This window comes from Chlorocebus sabaeus, chromosome 26, assembly GCF_047675955.1.
Source record: "Chlorocebus sabaeus isolate Y175 chromosome 26, mChlSab1.0.hap1, whole genome shotgun sequence".
Lineage (NCBI taxonomy): Eukaryota > Metazoa > Chordata > Mammalia > Primates > Cercopithecidae > Chlorocebus > Chlorocebus sabaeus.
Window position 1 is genome coordinate 6846506 of NC_132929.1, and position 17878 is coordinate 6864383.

The following is a 17878-nucleotide window of genomic DNA, read 5'->3' on the forward strand; positions in this document are numbered from 1 at the left end:
ATCTGCCCCCCACCCCGTTCACACACATACAGCTCTTCGATTATGCTGATTGCCTGAAGCATTGTCGAATTGCTTTAAGCCTATGTGAACACTAAGGAGAGTCTATCTTCTGCAGTGATACCCTTCGTTGTCTTGTCAGTAGCATTCATTAAGTACCTACCCATGTACTGGGTACAAAATTGTACCGTATTAGGAAAGGGAAATGTGAGCCTTCAGTTCAAGTTGCTGACATTTTAGACCAAAATAAGCAAATCAGCCAGATGGTTTCTTTGGGGCAGAGTTTGTTGTGGGGAGCAGTAAGTGGGATGAAGCGAAGTGAGCAGGAAGCGTGTTAGGGTGATTGTTAGGGTGGGGCCGGATGGGGTGGGATGGGGAAAGTTGCGGGAGAGGCATAAAAGCTCAGTGAAGGAGCTTGGATGTGAACGGTTAGTGGTGGGACACAGGACCCTCTGCAGAGCAGCGCTTCCCACACATCAGTGCCAGCAGGGTCACCGGGGGACTTGATACTCAGTCCCCACCCAACTTGGAAAATGTGCAGATTCCATAAATTAATATGTCTGACAGGCATGCCAAGTGACTGCTGTGGGTGAGCCTTGACTTACCTTCAAATGAGCAACAAAACCAGGATTCTGGTGGCTCACTGTGGCACTCAGTTAAGTGCAAGTCCCACCCATGCTCCAGCCCTGTGGGGCCTGGCTCTGGCTGTCCCTCTCGCTCTCTGCCACGGCCACCCAGCCCTCAGTGTTCTTCACCAGCATGAGCGCATCCCTGTGTCAGAGCCTTGCACTTTCCCCTCCACCCAGGTCAGTTTCTAACACGTGGCCACGTGGCAGAGTCCTCCTTTCCTTCACCTCTGCGTGGTGTCGCCTCGTCAGAGGTTTGCCTGACTGTACAATGTGAAATACGGCCAGCCTCCTGCCAGCTTCGGTTTGCCTCCCCAAGTTGTGTTTTTCTTTAGAGCGGTTATTACCACCTGATAAATATGCCTATTCATTTAATTATTATGCTGGGAGGCTAGCTCCTGTGGATGGGATTGCTTTCACTGTAGCACGCCCGGGACCTTAGAACATTACCAGGCAGACAGTGTACACCCAATAAATATTTGCTGAACGGGGGAAGAAGGCACTGCCCTAAACTGTGAAGCCTTGAAGGCAAAGACCAGTGAAGTCTGATGGAGCCGAATTCCTAGGCCAAGGTGGGTGTCGGGGCCCACAATAGTCAAACAGGCTCATGAATGCCAAGTGAGCAAGAGAGGCTCTTGTGGGAAGAAGAGGGCTGATGCTCAGTTTCTCTGACCTGGTTTGAGAGGTCCCGTTTTGTAGGGGTTTTGTGAAGAGAAAGGCAGGGAGTATATATTCCAAGCAAGTGTTGAGATGCCCAAACCATAATGGCTATCCATGTGTGCCTTTATTTTAGTCACATTTTCCTTTAGATTTTAGTGAGAAATTCTATTATTCAATAACCCTTTTAAAGAGATATGATAGCATTATTAATATGTTAATAATTCCACATTTAATGATTGGTTTGGCCAACTAATTAAAATTTTCCTAGTAGAATTTCATTTTATTTTCATCTAAGGGAAATTAAGCTAGAAAATAGTAAAATTTTAAAACACTTTTTTTTTTTTTTTAACCATTTCAGAATCTGAGTTGCAAGAACTCTCTGAAGTGCTTGAGCTCCTTTCTGCTCCTGAACTAAAATCCCTGGCCAAGACCTTCCATTTGGTGAATCCCAATGGACAGAAACAGCAGCTGGTGGACGCCTTTCTCAAATTGGCCAAACAGCGTTCAGTCTGCACTTGGGGCAAGAATAAGCCTGGAATTGGTGCAGTGATTTTAAAAAGGTTTTGTTGGCTATCATTACAGTAAAAACGTTTAAAATGTTGATAGCACATATTAACTTACAGTAGATTGTATACTTGATTTAACTGTAATTGTATATTTCAGTTGCAATTAGATTGAGAAGGCTGGAAAAGTCTTAATTGCAATAGCCTGGATTCTTTCTTGGGTTATTATTCAAAATTTTTGTCATAACACTGTGTTAATTTCCATGACCAAGAAAAATCGGAAGGCAATAGGGCCTTTGGTAAATTCTATTATTTTATTTTCAGAGAAAAATACAGTTTTAAGTGATTCTTACAGGATTTTAGGCTAAACTATTAAGTCAAATTTTTATGTTAGTAAAGTTTTTGTTTACTAAACAAAGTGTAATCAGGGAGTCTTAATGTGCAAGTTTTCATGAGTTTAAACATAACAGTTTACCAAACACTGTGAGTGGCTTCTTTTTTTTTTTTTTTTTGTATTTCTTTTTTTTTTTTATTTATTTTATTTTATTTTATTTTATTTTTAATTTATTTATTATTATTAAACTTCAAGTTGTAGGGTACATGTGCACAACGTGCAGGTTTGCTACATATGTATACTTGTGCCATGTTGGTGTGCTGCACCCATCAACTCGTCATTTACATCAGGTATAACTCCCAATGCAATCCCTCCCCCCTCCCCCCTCCCCATGATAGGCCCCGGTGTGTGATGTTCCCCTTCCAGAGTCCAAGTGATCTCATTGTTCAGTTCCCACCTACGAGTGAGAACATGCGGTGTTTGGTTTTCTGTTCTTGTGATAGTTTGCTAAGAATGATGGTTTCCAGCTGCATCCATGTCCCTACAAAGGACACAAACTCATCCTTTTTTATGGCTGCATAGTATTCCATGGTGTATATGTGCCACATTTTCTTAATCCAATCTGTCACTGATGGACATTTGGGTTGATTCCAAGTCTTTGCTATTGTGAATAGTGCTGCAATAAACATACGTGTGCATGTGTCCTTATAGCAGCATAATTTATAATCCTTTGGGTATATACCCAGTAATGGGATGGCTGGGTCATATGGTACATCTAGTTCTAGATCCTTGAGGAATCGCCATACTGTTTTCCATAATGGTTGAACTAGTTTACACTCCCACCAACAGTGTAAAAGTGTTCCTATTTCTCCACATCCTCTCCAGCACCTGTTGTTTCCTGACTTTTGAATGATCGCCATTCTAACTGGTGTGAGATGGTATCTCATTGTGGTTTTGATTTGCATTTCTCTGATGGCCAGTGATGATGAGCATTTTTTCATGTGTCTGTTGGCTGTATGAATGTCTTCTTTTGAGAAATGTCTGTTCATATCCTTTGCCCACTTTTGGATGGGGTTGTTTGTTTTTTTCTTGTAAATTTGTTTGAGTTCTTTGTAGGTTCTGGATATTAGCCCTTTGTCAGATGAGTAGATTGCAAAAATTTTCTCCCATTCTGTAGGTTGCCTGCTCACTCTGATGGTAGTTTCTTTTGCTGTGCAGAAGCTCTTTAGTTTGATGAGATCCCATTTGTCAATTTTGGCTTTTGCTGCCGTTGCTTTTGGTGTTTTAGACATGAAGTCTTTGCCCATGCCTATGTCCTGAATGGTACTACCTAGGTTTTCCTCTAGGATTTTTATGGTATTAGGTCTAACATTTAAGTCTCTAATCCATCTTGAATTAATTTTCGTATAAGGAGTAAGGAAAGGATCCAGTTTCAGCTTTCTACTTATGGCTAGCCAGTTTTCCCAGCACCATTTATTAAATAGGGAATCCTTTCCCCATTTCCTGTTTCTCTCAGGTTTGTCAAAGATCAGATGGCTGTAGATGTGTGGTATTATTTCTGAGGACTCTGTTCTGTTCCATTGGTCTATATCTCTGTTTTGGTACCAGTACCATGCTGTTTTGGTTACTGTAGCCTTGTAGTATAGTTTGAAGTCAGGTAGCGTGATGCCTCCAGCTTTGTTCTTTTGACTTAGGATTGTCTTGGAGATGCGGGCTCTTTTTTGGTTCCATATGAACTTTAAAGCAGTTTTTTCCAATTCTGTGAAGAAGCTCATTGGTAGCTTGATGGGGATGGCATTGAATCTATAAATTACCTTGGGCAGTATGGCCATTTTCACGATATTGATTCTTCCTATCCATGAGCATGGTATGTTCTTCCATTTGTTTGTGTCCTCTTTGATTTCACTGAGCAGTGGTTTGTAGTTCTCCTTGAAGAGGTCCTTTACATCCCTTGTAAGTTGGATTCCTAGGTATTTTATTCTCTTTGAAGCAATTGTGAATGGAAGTTCATTCCTGATTTGGCTCTCTGTTTGACTGTCACTGGTGTATAAGAATGCTTGTGATTTTTGCACATTAATTTTGTATCCTGAGACTTTGCTGAAGTTGCTGATCAGCTTAAGGAGATTTTGGGCTGAGACAATGGGGTTTTCTAAATATACAATCATGTCGTCTGCAAACAGGGACAATTTGACTTCTTCTTTTCCTAACTGAATCCCCTTGATTTCTTTCTCTTGCCTGATTGCCCTAGCCAGAACTTCCAACACTATGTTGAATAGGAGTGGTGAGAGAGGGCATCCCTGTCTTGTGCCAGTTTTCAAAGGGAATTTTTCCAGTTTTTGCCCATTCAGTATGATATTGGCTGTGGGTTTGTCATAAATAGCTCTTATTATTTTGAGGTACGTTCCATCAATACCGAATTTATTGAGCGTTTTTAGCATGAAGGGCTGTTGAATTTTGTCAAAAGCCTTTTCTGCATCTATTGAGATAATGATGTGGTTCTTGTCTTTGGTTCTGTTTATATGCTGGATTATGTTTATTGATTTGCGAATGTTGAACCAGCCTTGCATCCCAGGGATGAAGCCCACTTGATCATGGTGGATAAGCTTTTTGATGTGCTGCTGAATCCGGTTTGCCAGTATTTTATTGAGGATTTTTGCATCGATGTTCATCAGGGATATTGGTCTAAAATTCTCTTTTTTTGTTGTGTCTCTGCCAGGCTTTGGTATCAGGATGATGTTGGCCTCATAAAATGAGTTAGGGAGGATTCCCTCTTTTTCTATTGATTGGAATAGTTTCAGAAGGAATGGTACCAGCTCCTCCTTGTACCTCTGGTAGAATTCAGCTGTGAATCCATCTGGTCCTGGACTTTTTTTGGTTGGTAGGCTATTAATTATTGCCTCAATTTCAGAGCCTACTATTGGTCTATTCAGGGATTCAACTTCTTCCTGGTTTAGTCTTGGAAGAGTGTAAGTGTCCAGGAAATTATCCATTTCTTCTAGATTTTCCAGTTTATTTGCGTAGAGGTGTTTATAGTATTCTCTGATGGTAGTTTGTATTTCTGTGGGGTCGGTGGTGATATCCCCTTTATCATTTTTAATTGCGTCGATTTGATTCTTCTCTCTTTTCTTCTTTATTAGTCTTGCTAGTGGTCTGTCAATTTTGTTGATCTTTTCAAAAAACCAACTCCTGGATTCATTGATTTTTTGGAGGGTTTTTTGTGTCTCTATCTCCTTCAGTTCTGCTCTGATCTTAGTTATTTCTTGCCTTCTGCTAGCTTTCGAATGTGTTTGCTCTTGCTTCTCTAGTTCTTTTAATTGCGATGTTAGAGTGTCAATTTTAGATCTTTCCTGCTTTCTCTTGTGGGCATTTAGTGCTATAAATTTCCCTCTACACACTGCTTTAAATGTGTCCCAGAGATTCTGGTATGTTGTATCTTTGTTCTCATTGGTTTCAAAGAACATCTTTATTTCTGCCTTCATTTCGTTATGTACCCAGTAGTCATTCAGGAGCAGGTTGTTCAGTTTCCATGTAGTTGAGCGGTTTTGATTGAGTTTCTTAGTCCTGAGTTCTAATTTGATTGCACTGTGGTCTGAGAGACAGTTTGTTATAATTTCTGTTCTTGTACATTTGCTGAGGAGTGCTTTACTTCCGATTACGTGGTCAATTTTGGAGTAAGTACGATGTGGTGCTGAGAAGAATGTATATTCTGTTGATTTGGGGTGGAGAGTTCTATAGATGTCTATTAGGTCTGCTTGCTGCAGAGATGAGTTCAATTCCTGGATATCCTTGTTAACTTTCTGTCTCGTTGATCTGTCTAATGTTGACAGTGGAGTGTTGAAGTCTCCCATTATTATTGTATGGGAGTCTAAGTCTCTTTGTAAGTCTCTAAGGACTTGCTTTATGAATCTGGGTGCTCCTGTATTGGGTGCATATATATTTAGGATAGTTAGCTCTTCCTGTTGAATTGATCCCTTTACCATTATGTAATGGCCTTCTTTGTCTCTTTTGATCTTTGATGGTTTAAAGTCTGTTTTATCAGAGACTAGTATTGCAACCCCCGCTTTTTTGTGTTCTCCATTTGCTTGGTAAATCTTCCTCCATCCCTTTATTTTGAGCCTATGTATGTCTCTGCGTGTGAGATGGGTCTCCTGAATACAGCAGACTGATGGGTCTTGACTCTTTATCCAGTTTGCCAGTCTGTGTCTTTTAATTGGAGCATTTAGTCCATTTACATTTAAGGTTAAGATTGTTATGTGTGAACTTGATCCTGCCATTATGATATTAACTGGTTATTTTGCTCGTTAGTTGATGCAGTTTCTTCCTAGCCTTGATGGTCTTTACATTTTGGCATGTTTTTGCAATGGCTGGTACCGGTTGTTCCTTTCCATGTTTAGTGCTTCCTTCAGGGTCTCTTGTAAGGCAGGCCTAGTGGTGACAAAATCTCTAAGCATTTGCTTATCTGTAAAGGATTTTATTTCTCCTTCACTTATGAAACTTAGTTTGGCTGGATATAAAATTCTGGGTTTAAAATTCTTTTCTTTAAGAATGTTGAATATTGGCCCCCACTCTCTTCTGGCTTGAAGAGTTTCTGCCGAGAGATCTGCTGTTAGTCTGATGGGCTTCCCTTTGTGGGTAACCCGACCTTTCTCTCTGGCTGCCCTTAAGATTTTTTCCTTCATTTCAACTTTGGTGAATCTGGCAATTATGTGTCTTGGAGTTGCTCTTCTCGAGGAGTATCTTTGTGGCGTTCTCTGTATTTCCTGGATTTGAATGTTGGCCTGCCCTACTAGGTTGGGGAAGTTCTCCTGGATGATATCCTGAAGAGTGTTTTCCAACTTGGTTCCATTTTCCCCGTCACTTTCAGGCACCCCAATCAGACGTAGATTTGGTCTTTTTACATAATCCCATACTTCTTGCAGGCTTTGTTCATTTCTTTTTCTTCTTTTTTCTTTTGGTTTCTCTTCTCGCTTCATTTCATTCATTTGATCCTCCATCGCTGACATTCTTTCTTCCAGTTGATCGAGACGGTTACTGAAGCTTGTGCATTTGTCACGTATTTCTCGTGCCATGGTTTTCGTCTCTTTCATTTCGTTTGTGAGCTTCTCTGCATTAATTACTCTAGCCATCAATTCTTCCACTTTTTTTTCAAGATTTTTAGTTTCTTTGCGCTGGGTACGTAATTCCTCCTTTAGCTCTGAGAAATTTGATGGACTGAAGCCTTCTTCTCTCATCTCGTCGAAGTCATTCTCCGTCCAGCTTTGATCCGTTGCTGGCGATGAGCTGCGCTCCTTTGCCGGGGGAGATGCGCTCTTATTTTTTGAATTTCCAGCTTTTCTGCCCTGCTTTTTCCCCATCTTTGTGGTTTTATCTGCCTCTGGTCTTTGATGATGGTGATGTACTGATGGGGTTTTGGTGTAGGTGTCCTTCCTGTTTGATAGCTTTCCTTCTAACAGTCAGGATCCTCAGCTGTAGGTTATAGCTGTAGGAGATTGCTTGAGGTCCACTCCAGACCCTGTTTGCCTGGGTATCAGCAGCAGAGGCTGCAGAAGATAGAATATTTCTGAACAGCGAGTGTACCTGTCTGATTCTTGCTTTGGAATCTTCCTCTCAGGGGTGTACTCCACCCTGTGAGGTGTGGTGTGTCAGACTTCCCCTAGTGGGGGATGTCTCCCAGTTAGGCTACTCAGGGGTCAGGGACCCACTTGAGCAGGGAGTCTGTCCCTTCTCAGATCTCAACCTCCATGTTGGGAGATCCACTGCTCTCTTCAAAGCTGTCAGACAGAGTCGTTTGCGTCTGCAGAGCTGCTGCGTTTGTTATTATTTACTGTGCCCTGTCCCCAGAGGTGGAGTCTACAGAGACAGGCAGGTTTCCTTGAGCTGCTGTGAGCTCCACCCAGTTCGAGCTTCCCAGCAGCTTTGTTTACCTACTTAAGCCTCAGCAATGGCGGGCGCCCCTCCCCCAGCCTCGCTGCTGCCTTGCCGGTAGATCACAGACTGCTGTGCTAGCAATGAGGGAGGCTCCGTGGGTGTGGGACACTCCCGGCCAGGTGTGGGATATGATCTCCTGGTGTGCCTGTCTGCTTAAAGCGCAGTATTGGGGTGGGAGTTACCCGATTTTCCAGGTGTTGTGTGTCTCAGTTCCCCTGGCTAGGAAAAGGGATTCCCTTCCCCCTTGCGCTTTCCAGGTGAGGCAATGCCTCGCCCTGCTTCAGCTCTCGCTGGTCGGGCTGCAGCAGCTGACCAGCACCGATCGTCTGGCACTCCCCAGTGAGATGAACCCAGTACCTCAGTTGAAAATGCAGAAATCGCCAGTCTTCTGTGTCGCTGGCGCTGGGAGTTGGAGACTGGAGCTGTTCCTATGAGTGGCTTCTTTTGTCCTTGAGAAGCCCTTGACCTATTTCAGTTGAAAATTACAAAAACTTTTAGAATTGATTTCTTTTGCCCATGTTATTTATATAATCAAACTATATCAACTTTAGTCTGGGAATTCACTACTCTGGAGTCACTGAGGATGAAATGAGAGGATGCTTTTAAAAAACACTTCAAAATTATGTTGTTATTTATTTTCTATGTTTATTTTGTATATTTCAGTTGTTATGAGCCCATCCTTGTTGGAGAGGTGCTATAAATACTAATCTTTAATGAAACATAGGTATAATAAGGCAGACGTTATTAAGAAAAACGTCAATACAACACTTCAAAAAGCCTTGTATTACAGATTTTTAAAAAGTACTTTAATAAATCACATATTTGTAATTAATTGACTTGAGAAGTATAGAATCCTCATCTGTGTGGTATGTTAAATGTCTTCTAAGTCCTTTCTTTATCTAATTGTATTTCTTAAGTATTTGATGTTAACCTTATATGTAACATTTTATAGGCAAGTAAACATTAAAGTTAGCAGCTCTCTGGCTGGGCACAGTGGCTCATACCTGTAATTCTAGCACTTTGGGAGGCCGAGGCAGGTGAATCACAAGATCAGGAGTTCAAGACCAGCCTGGCCAATATGGTGAAACCCTGTCTCTATTAAAAATACAAAAATTAGCCTGGCGTGGTGGCACGTGGCTGTAATCCCAGCTCCCTGGGGGGCTGAGGCAGGAGACTTGCCTGACCTGCGAGGTAGAGGTTGCAGTGAGCTGAGATCGCGCCACTGCACTCCAGCCTGGGTGACAAGAGCGAGACTCCATCTTAAAAAAAAAAAAAAAAAAATTAGCAACCGTTTCTTGGTATATACACTTAGCATAGAACAGCTAAAATAAATAAGATGAACGTATTTTATCACTGACTTTGGACTTGTAGGAAAATAGAATCCTCAAGGCTGTTTTAGTTCTAGTAAAAACTACTGTCCTTTAAGGTTGTCCTTTATTTTTTCATTCTGATGTAAAGCCCAGCAGTGGAATTTCAGGGCAGTTGCCTGGTGCTCTTACTCTGCTGTTATAATGAAGACAGGAAAAGCACATTATTTATGCTTTTTTAATCCTTGCAGGAGTCACTGCTTAGTTTTCTGCGTTTAATGCTTCCTTTTCCAGGCTGGAGGCTGTGTCCACTGGGGGCGTCCCTGGGACTCTGCATGGAGGTGGATGAAATGGGTACTTTGGGGCAGTGTGTAGATGAGTGGCTCTCAATTCAGTGGTGGTGTAATAGGAATCCCACCTCTTCCCCTTCAACTCCGTGATGGTGGCACTCATCTCTCCCACACCCTCAGGGATGCAGTGCTGCTTTTGATTTAGTAGCTTCTGCACCAGGAGGGTGTGACATCTTTCATTAGGCCAGTGGTTCTCAACTGGGGGCATCTGGCATCATCTGGAGACATTTTTGGTTGTTGGTACTGGAGGTGATGAAGCTAATGGCATCTAGTGAATAGAGGCCAGGGACAGGACACTGCAGAGCATCCTATAATTTATAGGACAGCCCCTGACAACAAAGAATTATCTAGCCTAAATGTCAATAGTGCTGACGCTGAAAAACCCTGCTATTGATGGTGTCTAAGCTGCTAGAGTCAGAGGGCCCACATGGTCCTGGGTTTAATTTAGACCTCCAAGCCCACCTTGCAGACATCCAGAATGGAACTGAATTCACTCCAGTGTTATCCTAGAATAGAGATGCTGCTGGACCATTCTGTACACTAGAGCAGGGGTCTGCAACCCCAGGCCAGGGACAGATAATTGTCCATTGCCTGTTAGGAACTGGGCCACACAGCAGAAGGTGAGCAGTGTGCCAGACAGCATGACCTCCTGAGCTTTACCTCCTGTCAGGAATGCGAACCCGATTGTGAACTGTGCATGTGAGGGATCTAGGCTGCATTCCTTATGAGAATCTATTGCTTGATGATCTGAAGTGTAACAGTTTCATCCCGAAATACCTCCCCCAACCCCAGTCCATGGAAAAATTCTCTTCCATGAAACCACTCCTTGGTGCCAAAAGCGTTGCTGACTGCTGCATTAGAGAACAGCACCAAACTGCAGTGTATACATTTGCACCACATCTTGGTACACAAAATCCGATGTTTTACCCAGAGCCTTTGATAATGACATTTTAAAGAAATACCATTATTTAATCTAAATCATCACTTGAGTAAAAAATTGAGAATTGCTTCATGTTGACTAGGTAATACTTTTCTGAAAGATTTCCTGGTATGTGAAGCACTCATGACCAGGGTAAACCCCATCCTACTGTGTGGCCGAGGAAGGAAGCACTTGTATGGAGCCAAACCATGAGTGGAACCATTTGGAGATGTACATTCATTTACTCCTGTGTATCCCTGGGTGAGCTCTCAGTCCCAGAGCAGTTAAGTAATGCTCCAGTGTTTAAAATAGTGAATGTCATTTCTCTTTATTTTAGATGAAAATAATTTGTAAAATCTGACATCCAAATGCTTAAAAAGCTAAAAGTTGTTTCTACATTGTACATTTTTCAGAGCCAAAGCCTTGGCTGGACAGTCAATACGAATCTGTAAAGGCCCCAGGGCTGTGTTTTCCCGGATCTTGCTGTTGTTTTCGTTGACCGACTCCATGGAAGATGAAGACGCCGCTTGTGGAGGTCAGGGACAGCTTTCAACGGTCCTGTTGGTCAACCTTGGCCGAATGGAGTTTCCTACTTACACCATCAATCGGAAAACCCAAATCTTCCAAGACAGAGATGATCTTATCAGGTAAGATGATGTTAGCTCATTATTATATCTATATGTGTATTTCACAATGTAGTAAAAGGTTTATTATTTTTTTTCCAGCCAAAATAGAAACATTAAGTCCACAGCCAAAACAGTTTTTAATCATTTTTTGCCCCACTTATATACATTTCTATGACTGTAGGGAAAACATAGAAGTGTGCTGAGATTATGGTTGCCAAAACCCAAGGAATTTTGAATTAGAACTACAAAAACTTTCTCTGGTTTATGTTTCCAAGTACCTTTGGAAGGGAGTATTTTTTGTTTGTTTGTTTGTTTTAATTTAAGACAGGATTTCGCCCAGGCTGGAGTGCGGTGGCATGATCATGGCTCACTGTAGCCTCGACCTCCTGGGCCCAAGTGATCCTCCTACCTCAGCCTCCCAAGTAGCTGGGACCACGGGCACATGCCAGCACACTCAGCTAGTTTTTGTATTTTTTTGGTAAAGATGGGGTTTCACCATGTTGCCCAGGCTGGTCTCAAATTCCTGGACTCAAGCAGTCCGCCCACCTTGGCCTCCCAAAGTGCTGGGATTATAGACATGAGCCACCGCCCTCGGCCTGTATTTTTTGACACAGACATTTTAACAGACTTGGCTTATGAATATGTTGTTGGTATGAACAAGACTGAAGATGAATGTTTTCTTATTAATAACACTTTAGGTAAAGCTATTAATGACTTGTATACTGTATATCATACATATGATAATTAGATATACAGATGATAAATTAGAAATTGTCACTAATGTATATTGGCACATGGATTTAGTGAAAATTTGGTTTGTCCAATAAAAGTAGTTTCTGAACTAAAAGAACTACCATGTGATCCACCAATCCCACTACTGGGTATATACCCAAAGGAAAAGAAATTGGTATATTGAAGAAATATCTGTACTCCTATGTTTATTGCAGTCTATTCACAATAGCCAAGATGTGGAATCAACCTAAGTGTCCATCAGTGGATGAATGGATTAAAACAATGTGGTACATATACACAATGGAGTACTATTGAGCCATAAAAAAGAATGAAATTCTCTCATGGTGGCAACATGGATGAGCTCAGAGGACAGTATGTTATGTGAAATAAGCCAGGCACAGAAAGACAAATACTGCATGTTCCCACTCATATGTGGGAGGTAAAAAAGTGGATCTCACAGAAGTAGAGAGTAGAATAGTGGTTACCAGAGGCTGGGAAAGATAGAGGGGAGGGGGACACGGAAAGGTTGGTTAACAGACACAAAAGTGCAGCTAGATAGAAGGAATAAGTTCTGTTGTTCCATAGCAGTGTAGGATGACTATAACAACAGTTTATTATATATTTTTAAATAGAAGAATGGATTTAGAATATTCCCAACACAAAGAAATGATAAATATTTGAGGCAATGCCTGGTATGGCAACACATGCCTATATTTCTAACCACTCGGGAGGCTGGGGCAGGAGGGTCACTTGAGTCCAGAAATTCAGGACTAGCCCAGGCAACATAATGAGACCCCATCTCTAAAACATTTTTAGAAAAGTTTGAGGTGCTGGATATGCTAATTACCCTAGTTTGATCATTATACATTGCATATATGCATTGAAGTATCGTACTGTGCCACATAAATATGTGCAATTTTATGTTAATTAAGAATAATAATAGATGCCAAACAAAATAATGGGATTACAGTATTAAAAAGCAGGTTTTGAAAAGAAAGAATAGTGTAGGTCTTACAGAAAAAAAATTTGGATTTCCTTAAAAAAAAACCTTTGATAAAAACAATTAATTTGGATTTCCTAAAATGTCACTTGATTCTTGATTTGGATTTCTGACTCAAATTTAACCAAATTTGATTCTGATATTTGCTTTTAGGAAAGTCCTTGAAGTGTTTCTAGGAAAGCCATGTGCTTTAAGAAGTAAGTTACTGAAATTTTTGGATCACAGCAGCGTCAGTATAATCTGATTTTGCCCATTTTACCTTAGCTGTCAGGAAGCTCAGTATCTTATTTGTGTTCAATTGGAATAACTTTTTTAGTTAAAACCTCTAATAAGATATTTCTTCTTACCCTGTTTTCAGTTGTCTCATATCTTCTTTACCTTTTTTGTTTTTATTGGCTTTATGTTTTTCTGGCTTTTGAGAGTGTATACTCTGAAGCCAAGTTCCAGTTTCTATACCAATGAACTGTGAACTCACCCTGTGCCTCAGTTTCCTCATCTGTCAAATGGGGAGAATAATAGTATATTTTTATAGACATGAGTGGGGTGAATGGGAAGTGCTTAGAGCCTGGCCTATGAGGAATGGCTACTACATGTTTGTTATTATTTTAATTGTCATTATTAATGTTATACCCAAGTTCTATGACAAAACCACGGTTGACAAGTTCAAAAGGCGTCTCATATTCTTTCTAGAAAGTAAGTGTGCTGTAGATAATAAAAATAATGAAAACTCCCTTGGTTAAGCAGAGGGCTTTAACATATAAATGAAAATGGATTTAATTGACTTCTGGAAAAGGTAATAGTATACAATATCTGGTAATGTGATACCTGGCCAGGAAACTCTTGTTGTCTACCTCTGTACTTGAGATAATTTATCCTTTTAAAATTTTTCTCATTCATTCAGTACAAATGAGTGTTGAGTACCTATTATGTGACTTGGTTAGGGGTTGTAGCAGTGCACAAGAGAGGGCCTCGGCCGTCATGGGGCTATGTTTCCCTGAGGAGATAGAAAATAAACAATATTTCAAGTGTGTGAGAAGTGCTGTGATAATTGAGAGGCAGGCTGGAGAAGTTCTTTATCGACAGAGTGGCCCTGGAGAGGTGACATTTGAAGTGAGACTTGAGGATGAGAATGAGGTAGCCGTGTCAGGGTCTGGGTGCCTGCATGCACGGCACAGGGTCATGTGCACAGGCCCTGAGGCAGGAAAGAGCTTGCTGAGTTGGAGGAACTCAGGAGACCCCTGGCTAAGATTGGGGGGGTGGCCAGGACTGGGTTGGTGGCAGCGGCAGTGGAGAGAAGTGAATGTGTGTGAGGCAGTTGGGAAGCAGAAAAGACAAGACTTGATTCTGATGTGGGCGAGGAGAGGAGTGGATCAAGGATGGCTCTGGTGTTTTGCCTTGGGTGGCGCGCCATCCACTGAGGGGGATTGGTGCTGGAGGCGTCAGTGTGTGGGGTGCTCTTCAGCCGTTTGGTTGAAGCTGTCGTGTGTGGCACTGGACTTGCCCTCAGGAGCTCAGGGAATGGGTCTGGCCTGGAAAAAGTCAACATTTTGAGAGTCACTGGAATATGGACAGTGTTTGAAGCCATGGAACTGAATGAACAGCATATTATAAAAGAATTAGATCTAAGAATTTGTGAGCAAAATTTGACATTTGGAGGCAGTTTCTTTACTCACTTTACAGTGTTTGTATATACTGGTATTTTGTGCTTTAGGCTTTTCTTTTAGATATGAGACCAAAATACAATGAACATGTACTCAAAGTGTTAACAGAATTTGCTGGTCAAATGTCTTTGTGTTTTGGTAGCTAAAGGAGCGATGAAAAATTGTCTTTCTTAAGCTAAGTTGTGTTGTGACGTTTCAGCATTGCCATCTCCCAAAGAGCATCCCTTAGTTATTTTGAAATATTCCAGGTAATTCTTTTAGCTTGGGCAGCATCCCTCTGGCTGGCTCTGATTGTAAATGATTAAATCATCAGATCTACCTCTGACTGTAATTCTGACGTCACTTACATGTTTGCTGTCACATTGTTGAATGAGTGAATGGATGAGTGCCAGAATCAGGAAGGATGAGCTGATCCGTATCACATTGATAGAATGGAACATGTTATGTAATGATACAGCATAAATGTTTTTATCTTTCCACTTGGGCTTTCTGTATCAGTTCTGGGCCACTCCAGTGATGTAGTTAAGAGAAATGATTACTAGAATAAAATGTAAGTGGCCCTCATATTTTAAAAAACACACTTCTGCCTTTCAGAGTGAGATCTAGTGGCTAGGATGTGGTCATTCTATGGGAATGCTTATTCTTATTTGGAAGTTGGATGGCATTTTCCTCCAGATATGCAGCAGCCACGCACATGCTGAGTGACATTTCTTCTGCAATGGCCAACGGGAACTGGGAAGAAGCTAAGGAGCTCGCTCAGTGTGCAAAAAGGGATTGGAACAGACTGAAAAACCACCCTTCTCTGAGGTGAGAGTTTTTCTAGGTACCTGCCAAAATTTATACATTGACCAGGTTGTTCCAAACACTTACAGTAGCTTTCTTCATGAAGAATATACTCCTTTTGCTCTGTGGTTAAACCAGCTGTGGAATTGAATTTTGTACCCGCTTTGTCTAGAGTGAAAGTGCTGTGTGCCATAGAAGGATATGTCTGAAGGTTTAAAGTGAATTTGCTATAACTCAGATCCCTGGGCAACACACATGCCAACCCCATACTTGGCTGGTCACATGCCATCTGTAGGGGTGTTGGCCTCCCTGAGTACTGGTGAGCTGAACTGAAACGTGAGGGAAGCCAGCAGCAGGACGAATGTGGGAAGCATGGTAGGTGTGTTCTTCTGAAGGACATTCAAGTAGGTGTTACAAACTCTGCAAAAGACAGCTCAAGCGAACTTCAGAGTTTCAGATACACAGCACATGATCTTTTATTTTGTTTGAAAATGGTAAACATCTTCAATATTTGTTAAGACATTTTTTCCTTTGTTGTTACATAGTGATGAGAAAAATTAGTATTTTCAGATGCCACTTTCAAAAAATCATTTAGGATATACAGTTGACCCTTGAATAATGCAGGGGTTGGGGTACCGACCCCTCAGACAGTCAAGAATCTGTATGTAACATTTGACTTCCGCACTACTTAATAGCTTACTGTTGACTGGAAGCCCTACCGATTACATAGTCAGTTAACACACATTGGATATGTTACATGTATTATATGCTATATTCTTATAATGAAGTAAGCTAGGGAAAAGAATGTGTTATTAAAAAAATCATAAGGGGGCCGGCACGGTGGCTCACACCTATAATCCCAGCACTCTGGGAGACAGAGGCGGGTGGATCACCTGAGGTCAGGAGTTCAAGACCAGCCTGACCAACATAGAGAAACCTCGTCTCTACTAAACATACAAAATTAGCCGGGCCTGGTGGCACCTGCCTGTAATCCCAGCTACTCAGGAGTCTGAGGCAGGAGAATCGCTTGAAGCCAGGAGGCAGAGGTTGTGGTGAGATCACGCCCTTGCACTCCAGTCTGGGCAACGAGCAAAACTCTGTCTCAAAAAAATAAATAAATAAATAAAATAAAAAGGGGCTGGGCGTGGTGGCTCATGCCTGTAATCCCAGCACTTTGGGAGGCCGAGGTGGGTCAGGAGTTCGAGACTAGCCTGGCCAACATGGTGAAACCTCGTCTCTACTAAAAATACAAAAATTAGCTGGGTGTTGTGGCAGGTGCCTGTAATCCCAGCTACTCAGAAGGCTGAGGCAGGAGAATCACATGAACTTGGGAGACAGAGGTTGCAGTGAGCCGAGATTGCGCCACCGCACTTCAGCCTGGGTGACAGAGTGAGACTCCATCTCAAAAAAAAAAAAAAAAAATCATAAGGAAGAGAAAACATATTCACTGTTCATTAGGTGGAAGTGGATCATCATGAAGGCCTTCATCCTTGTTGTCTTCACATTGAGTAGGCTGCAGAGGAGGAGGAAGAGGAGGGGTTGGTCTTGCTGCCTCAGGGGTGGCAGGGGCAGAAGAAAATCCACATGTAAGTGGAGCCATGCAGTTTAAACCCATGTTGTCCAGGGGTCAACTGTATATTTATAAAGAAATAATACTGACTTAAAAATCACAGGAAGTTAGATTACTATAAACAGAGGTTGGTAAACTTCTGTAAAAGGTCACATAGTGAATATTTTAGGCTTTGTAGGCCGTGTGGTCTCTGTGGCACCAAATTTACTCTGCTGTTGTAGCGCAAAAGCAGCCACAAGAAGTATGTATGCAAATGAATGAGCCTGGCTGTGTTCCAGTTAACTTCATTTGTGAACGTCGGATTTGGGTTTCCATATAATTTTCGTCTACCAAAGTGTATTATTCTCTTGGATTTATTTTAACAATTTAAAAACGTAAAAATCATTCTTAGTTTGCAGGACGTAGAAAATCAGGTGGCAGGCCCTAGGTTTGGCTGTGGGCCGGAGTTCGCTGACCTTGGTTTAGAATGACCAGTTCTCATCTTACTCCACTGTCTGAGTGACCTAGGACGTGGCAGCTGGCTGTGAGAATGTAGGTTTGTGGTGTAGAAAATTGTACACAACTGAAACTTATTTAGAATGTATGTTTTTAAAAGATAGGAATTCAGTCTTTGTCACTTCTTGTCTTATAACAAATTAACCAAATTATTAAACTACTGGTATATGTCTTCATTTTAGATGCCACGAAGATTTGCCACTCTTTCTGCGGTGTTTTACTGTTGGGTGGATTTATACAAGGATTTTGTCTCTGTTTGTGGAAATACTGCAGAGACTTCACATGTATGAGGTTAGAGCACAGGTCCCTGTCCCCCTCCCCTCCCCCGTGCCCCATTGCTGATTTGACGGTGTTAAGCATGTAAGGGACAGCTGTCGGGATCAGCAT

General features: G+C 41.7%; 1 protein-coding gene across 4 annotated transcripts in view; it reads left to right on the forward strand.

Moving 5' to 3' along the window:
- Window positions 1–17878, forward strand: part of FAN1 (FANCD2 and FANCI associated nuclease 1) — a 46050-nt gene that overhangs the window by 5655 nt on the left and 22517 nt on the right. For all 4 annotated transcript variants that reach the window (XM_008017201.3, XM_038009780.2, XM_008017199.3 and 1 more), the window contains exons 4-7: window positions 1642–1843; window positions 11038–11271; window positions 15319–15450; window positions 17674–17782. In XM_008017201.3, coding sequence (XP_008015392.3) covers window positions 1642–1843; window positions 11038–11271; window positions 15319–15450; window positions 17674–17782 — 677 coding nt within the window. The remainder of the gene's footprint in view (window positions 1–1641; window positions 1844–11037; window positions 11272–15318; window positions 15451–17673; window positions 17783–17878) is intronic.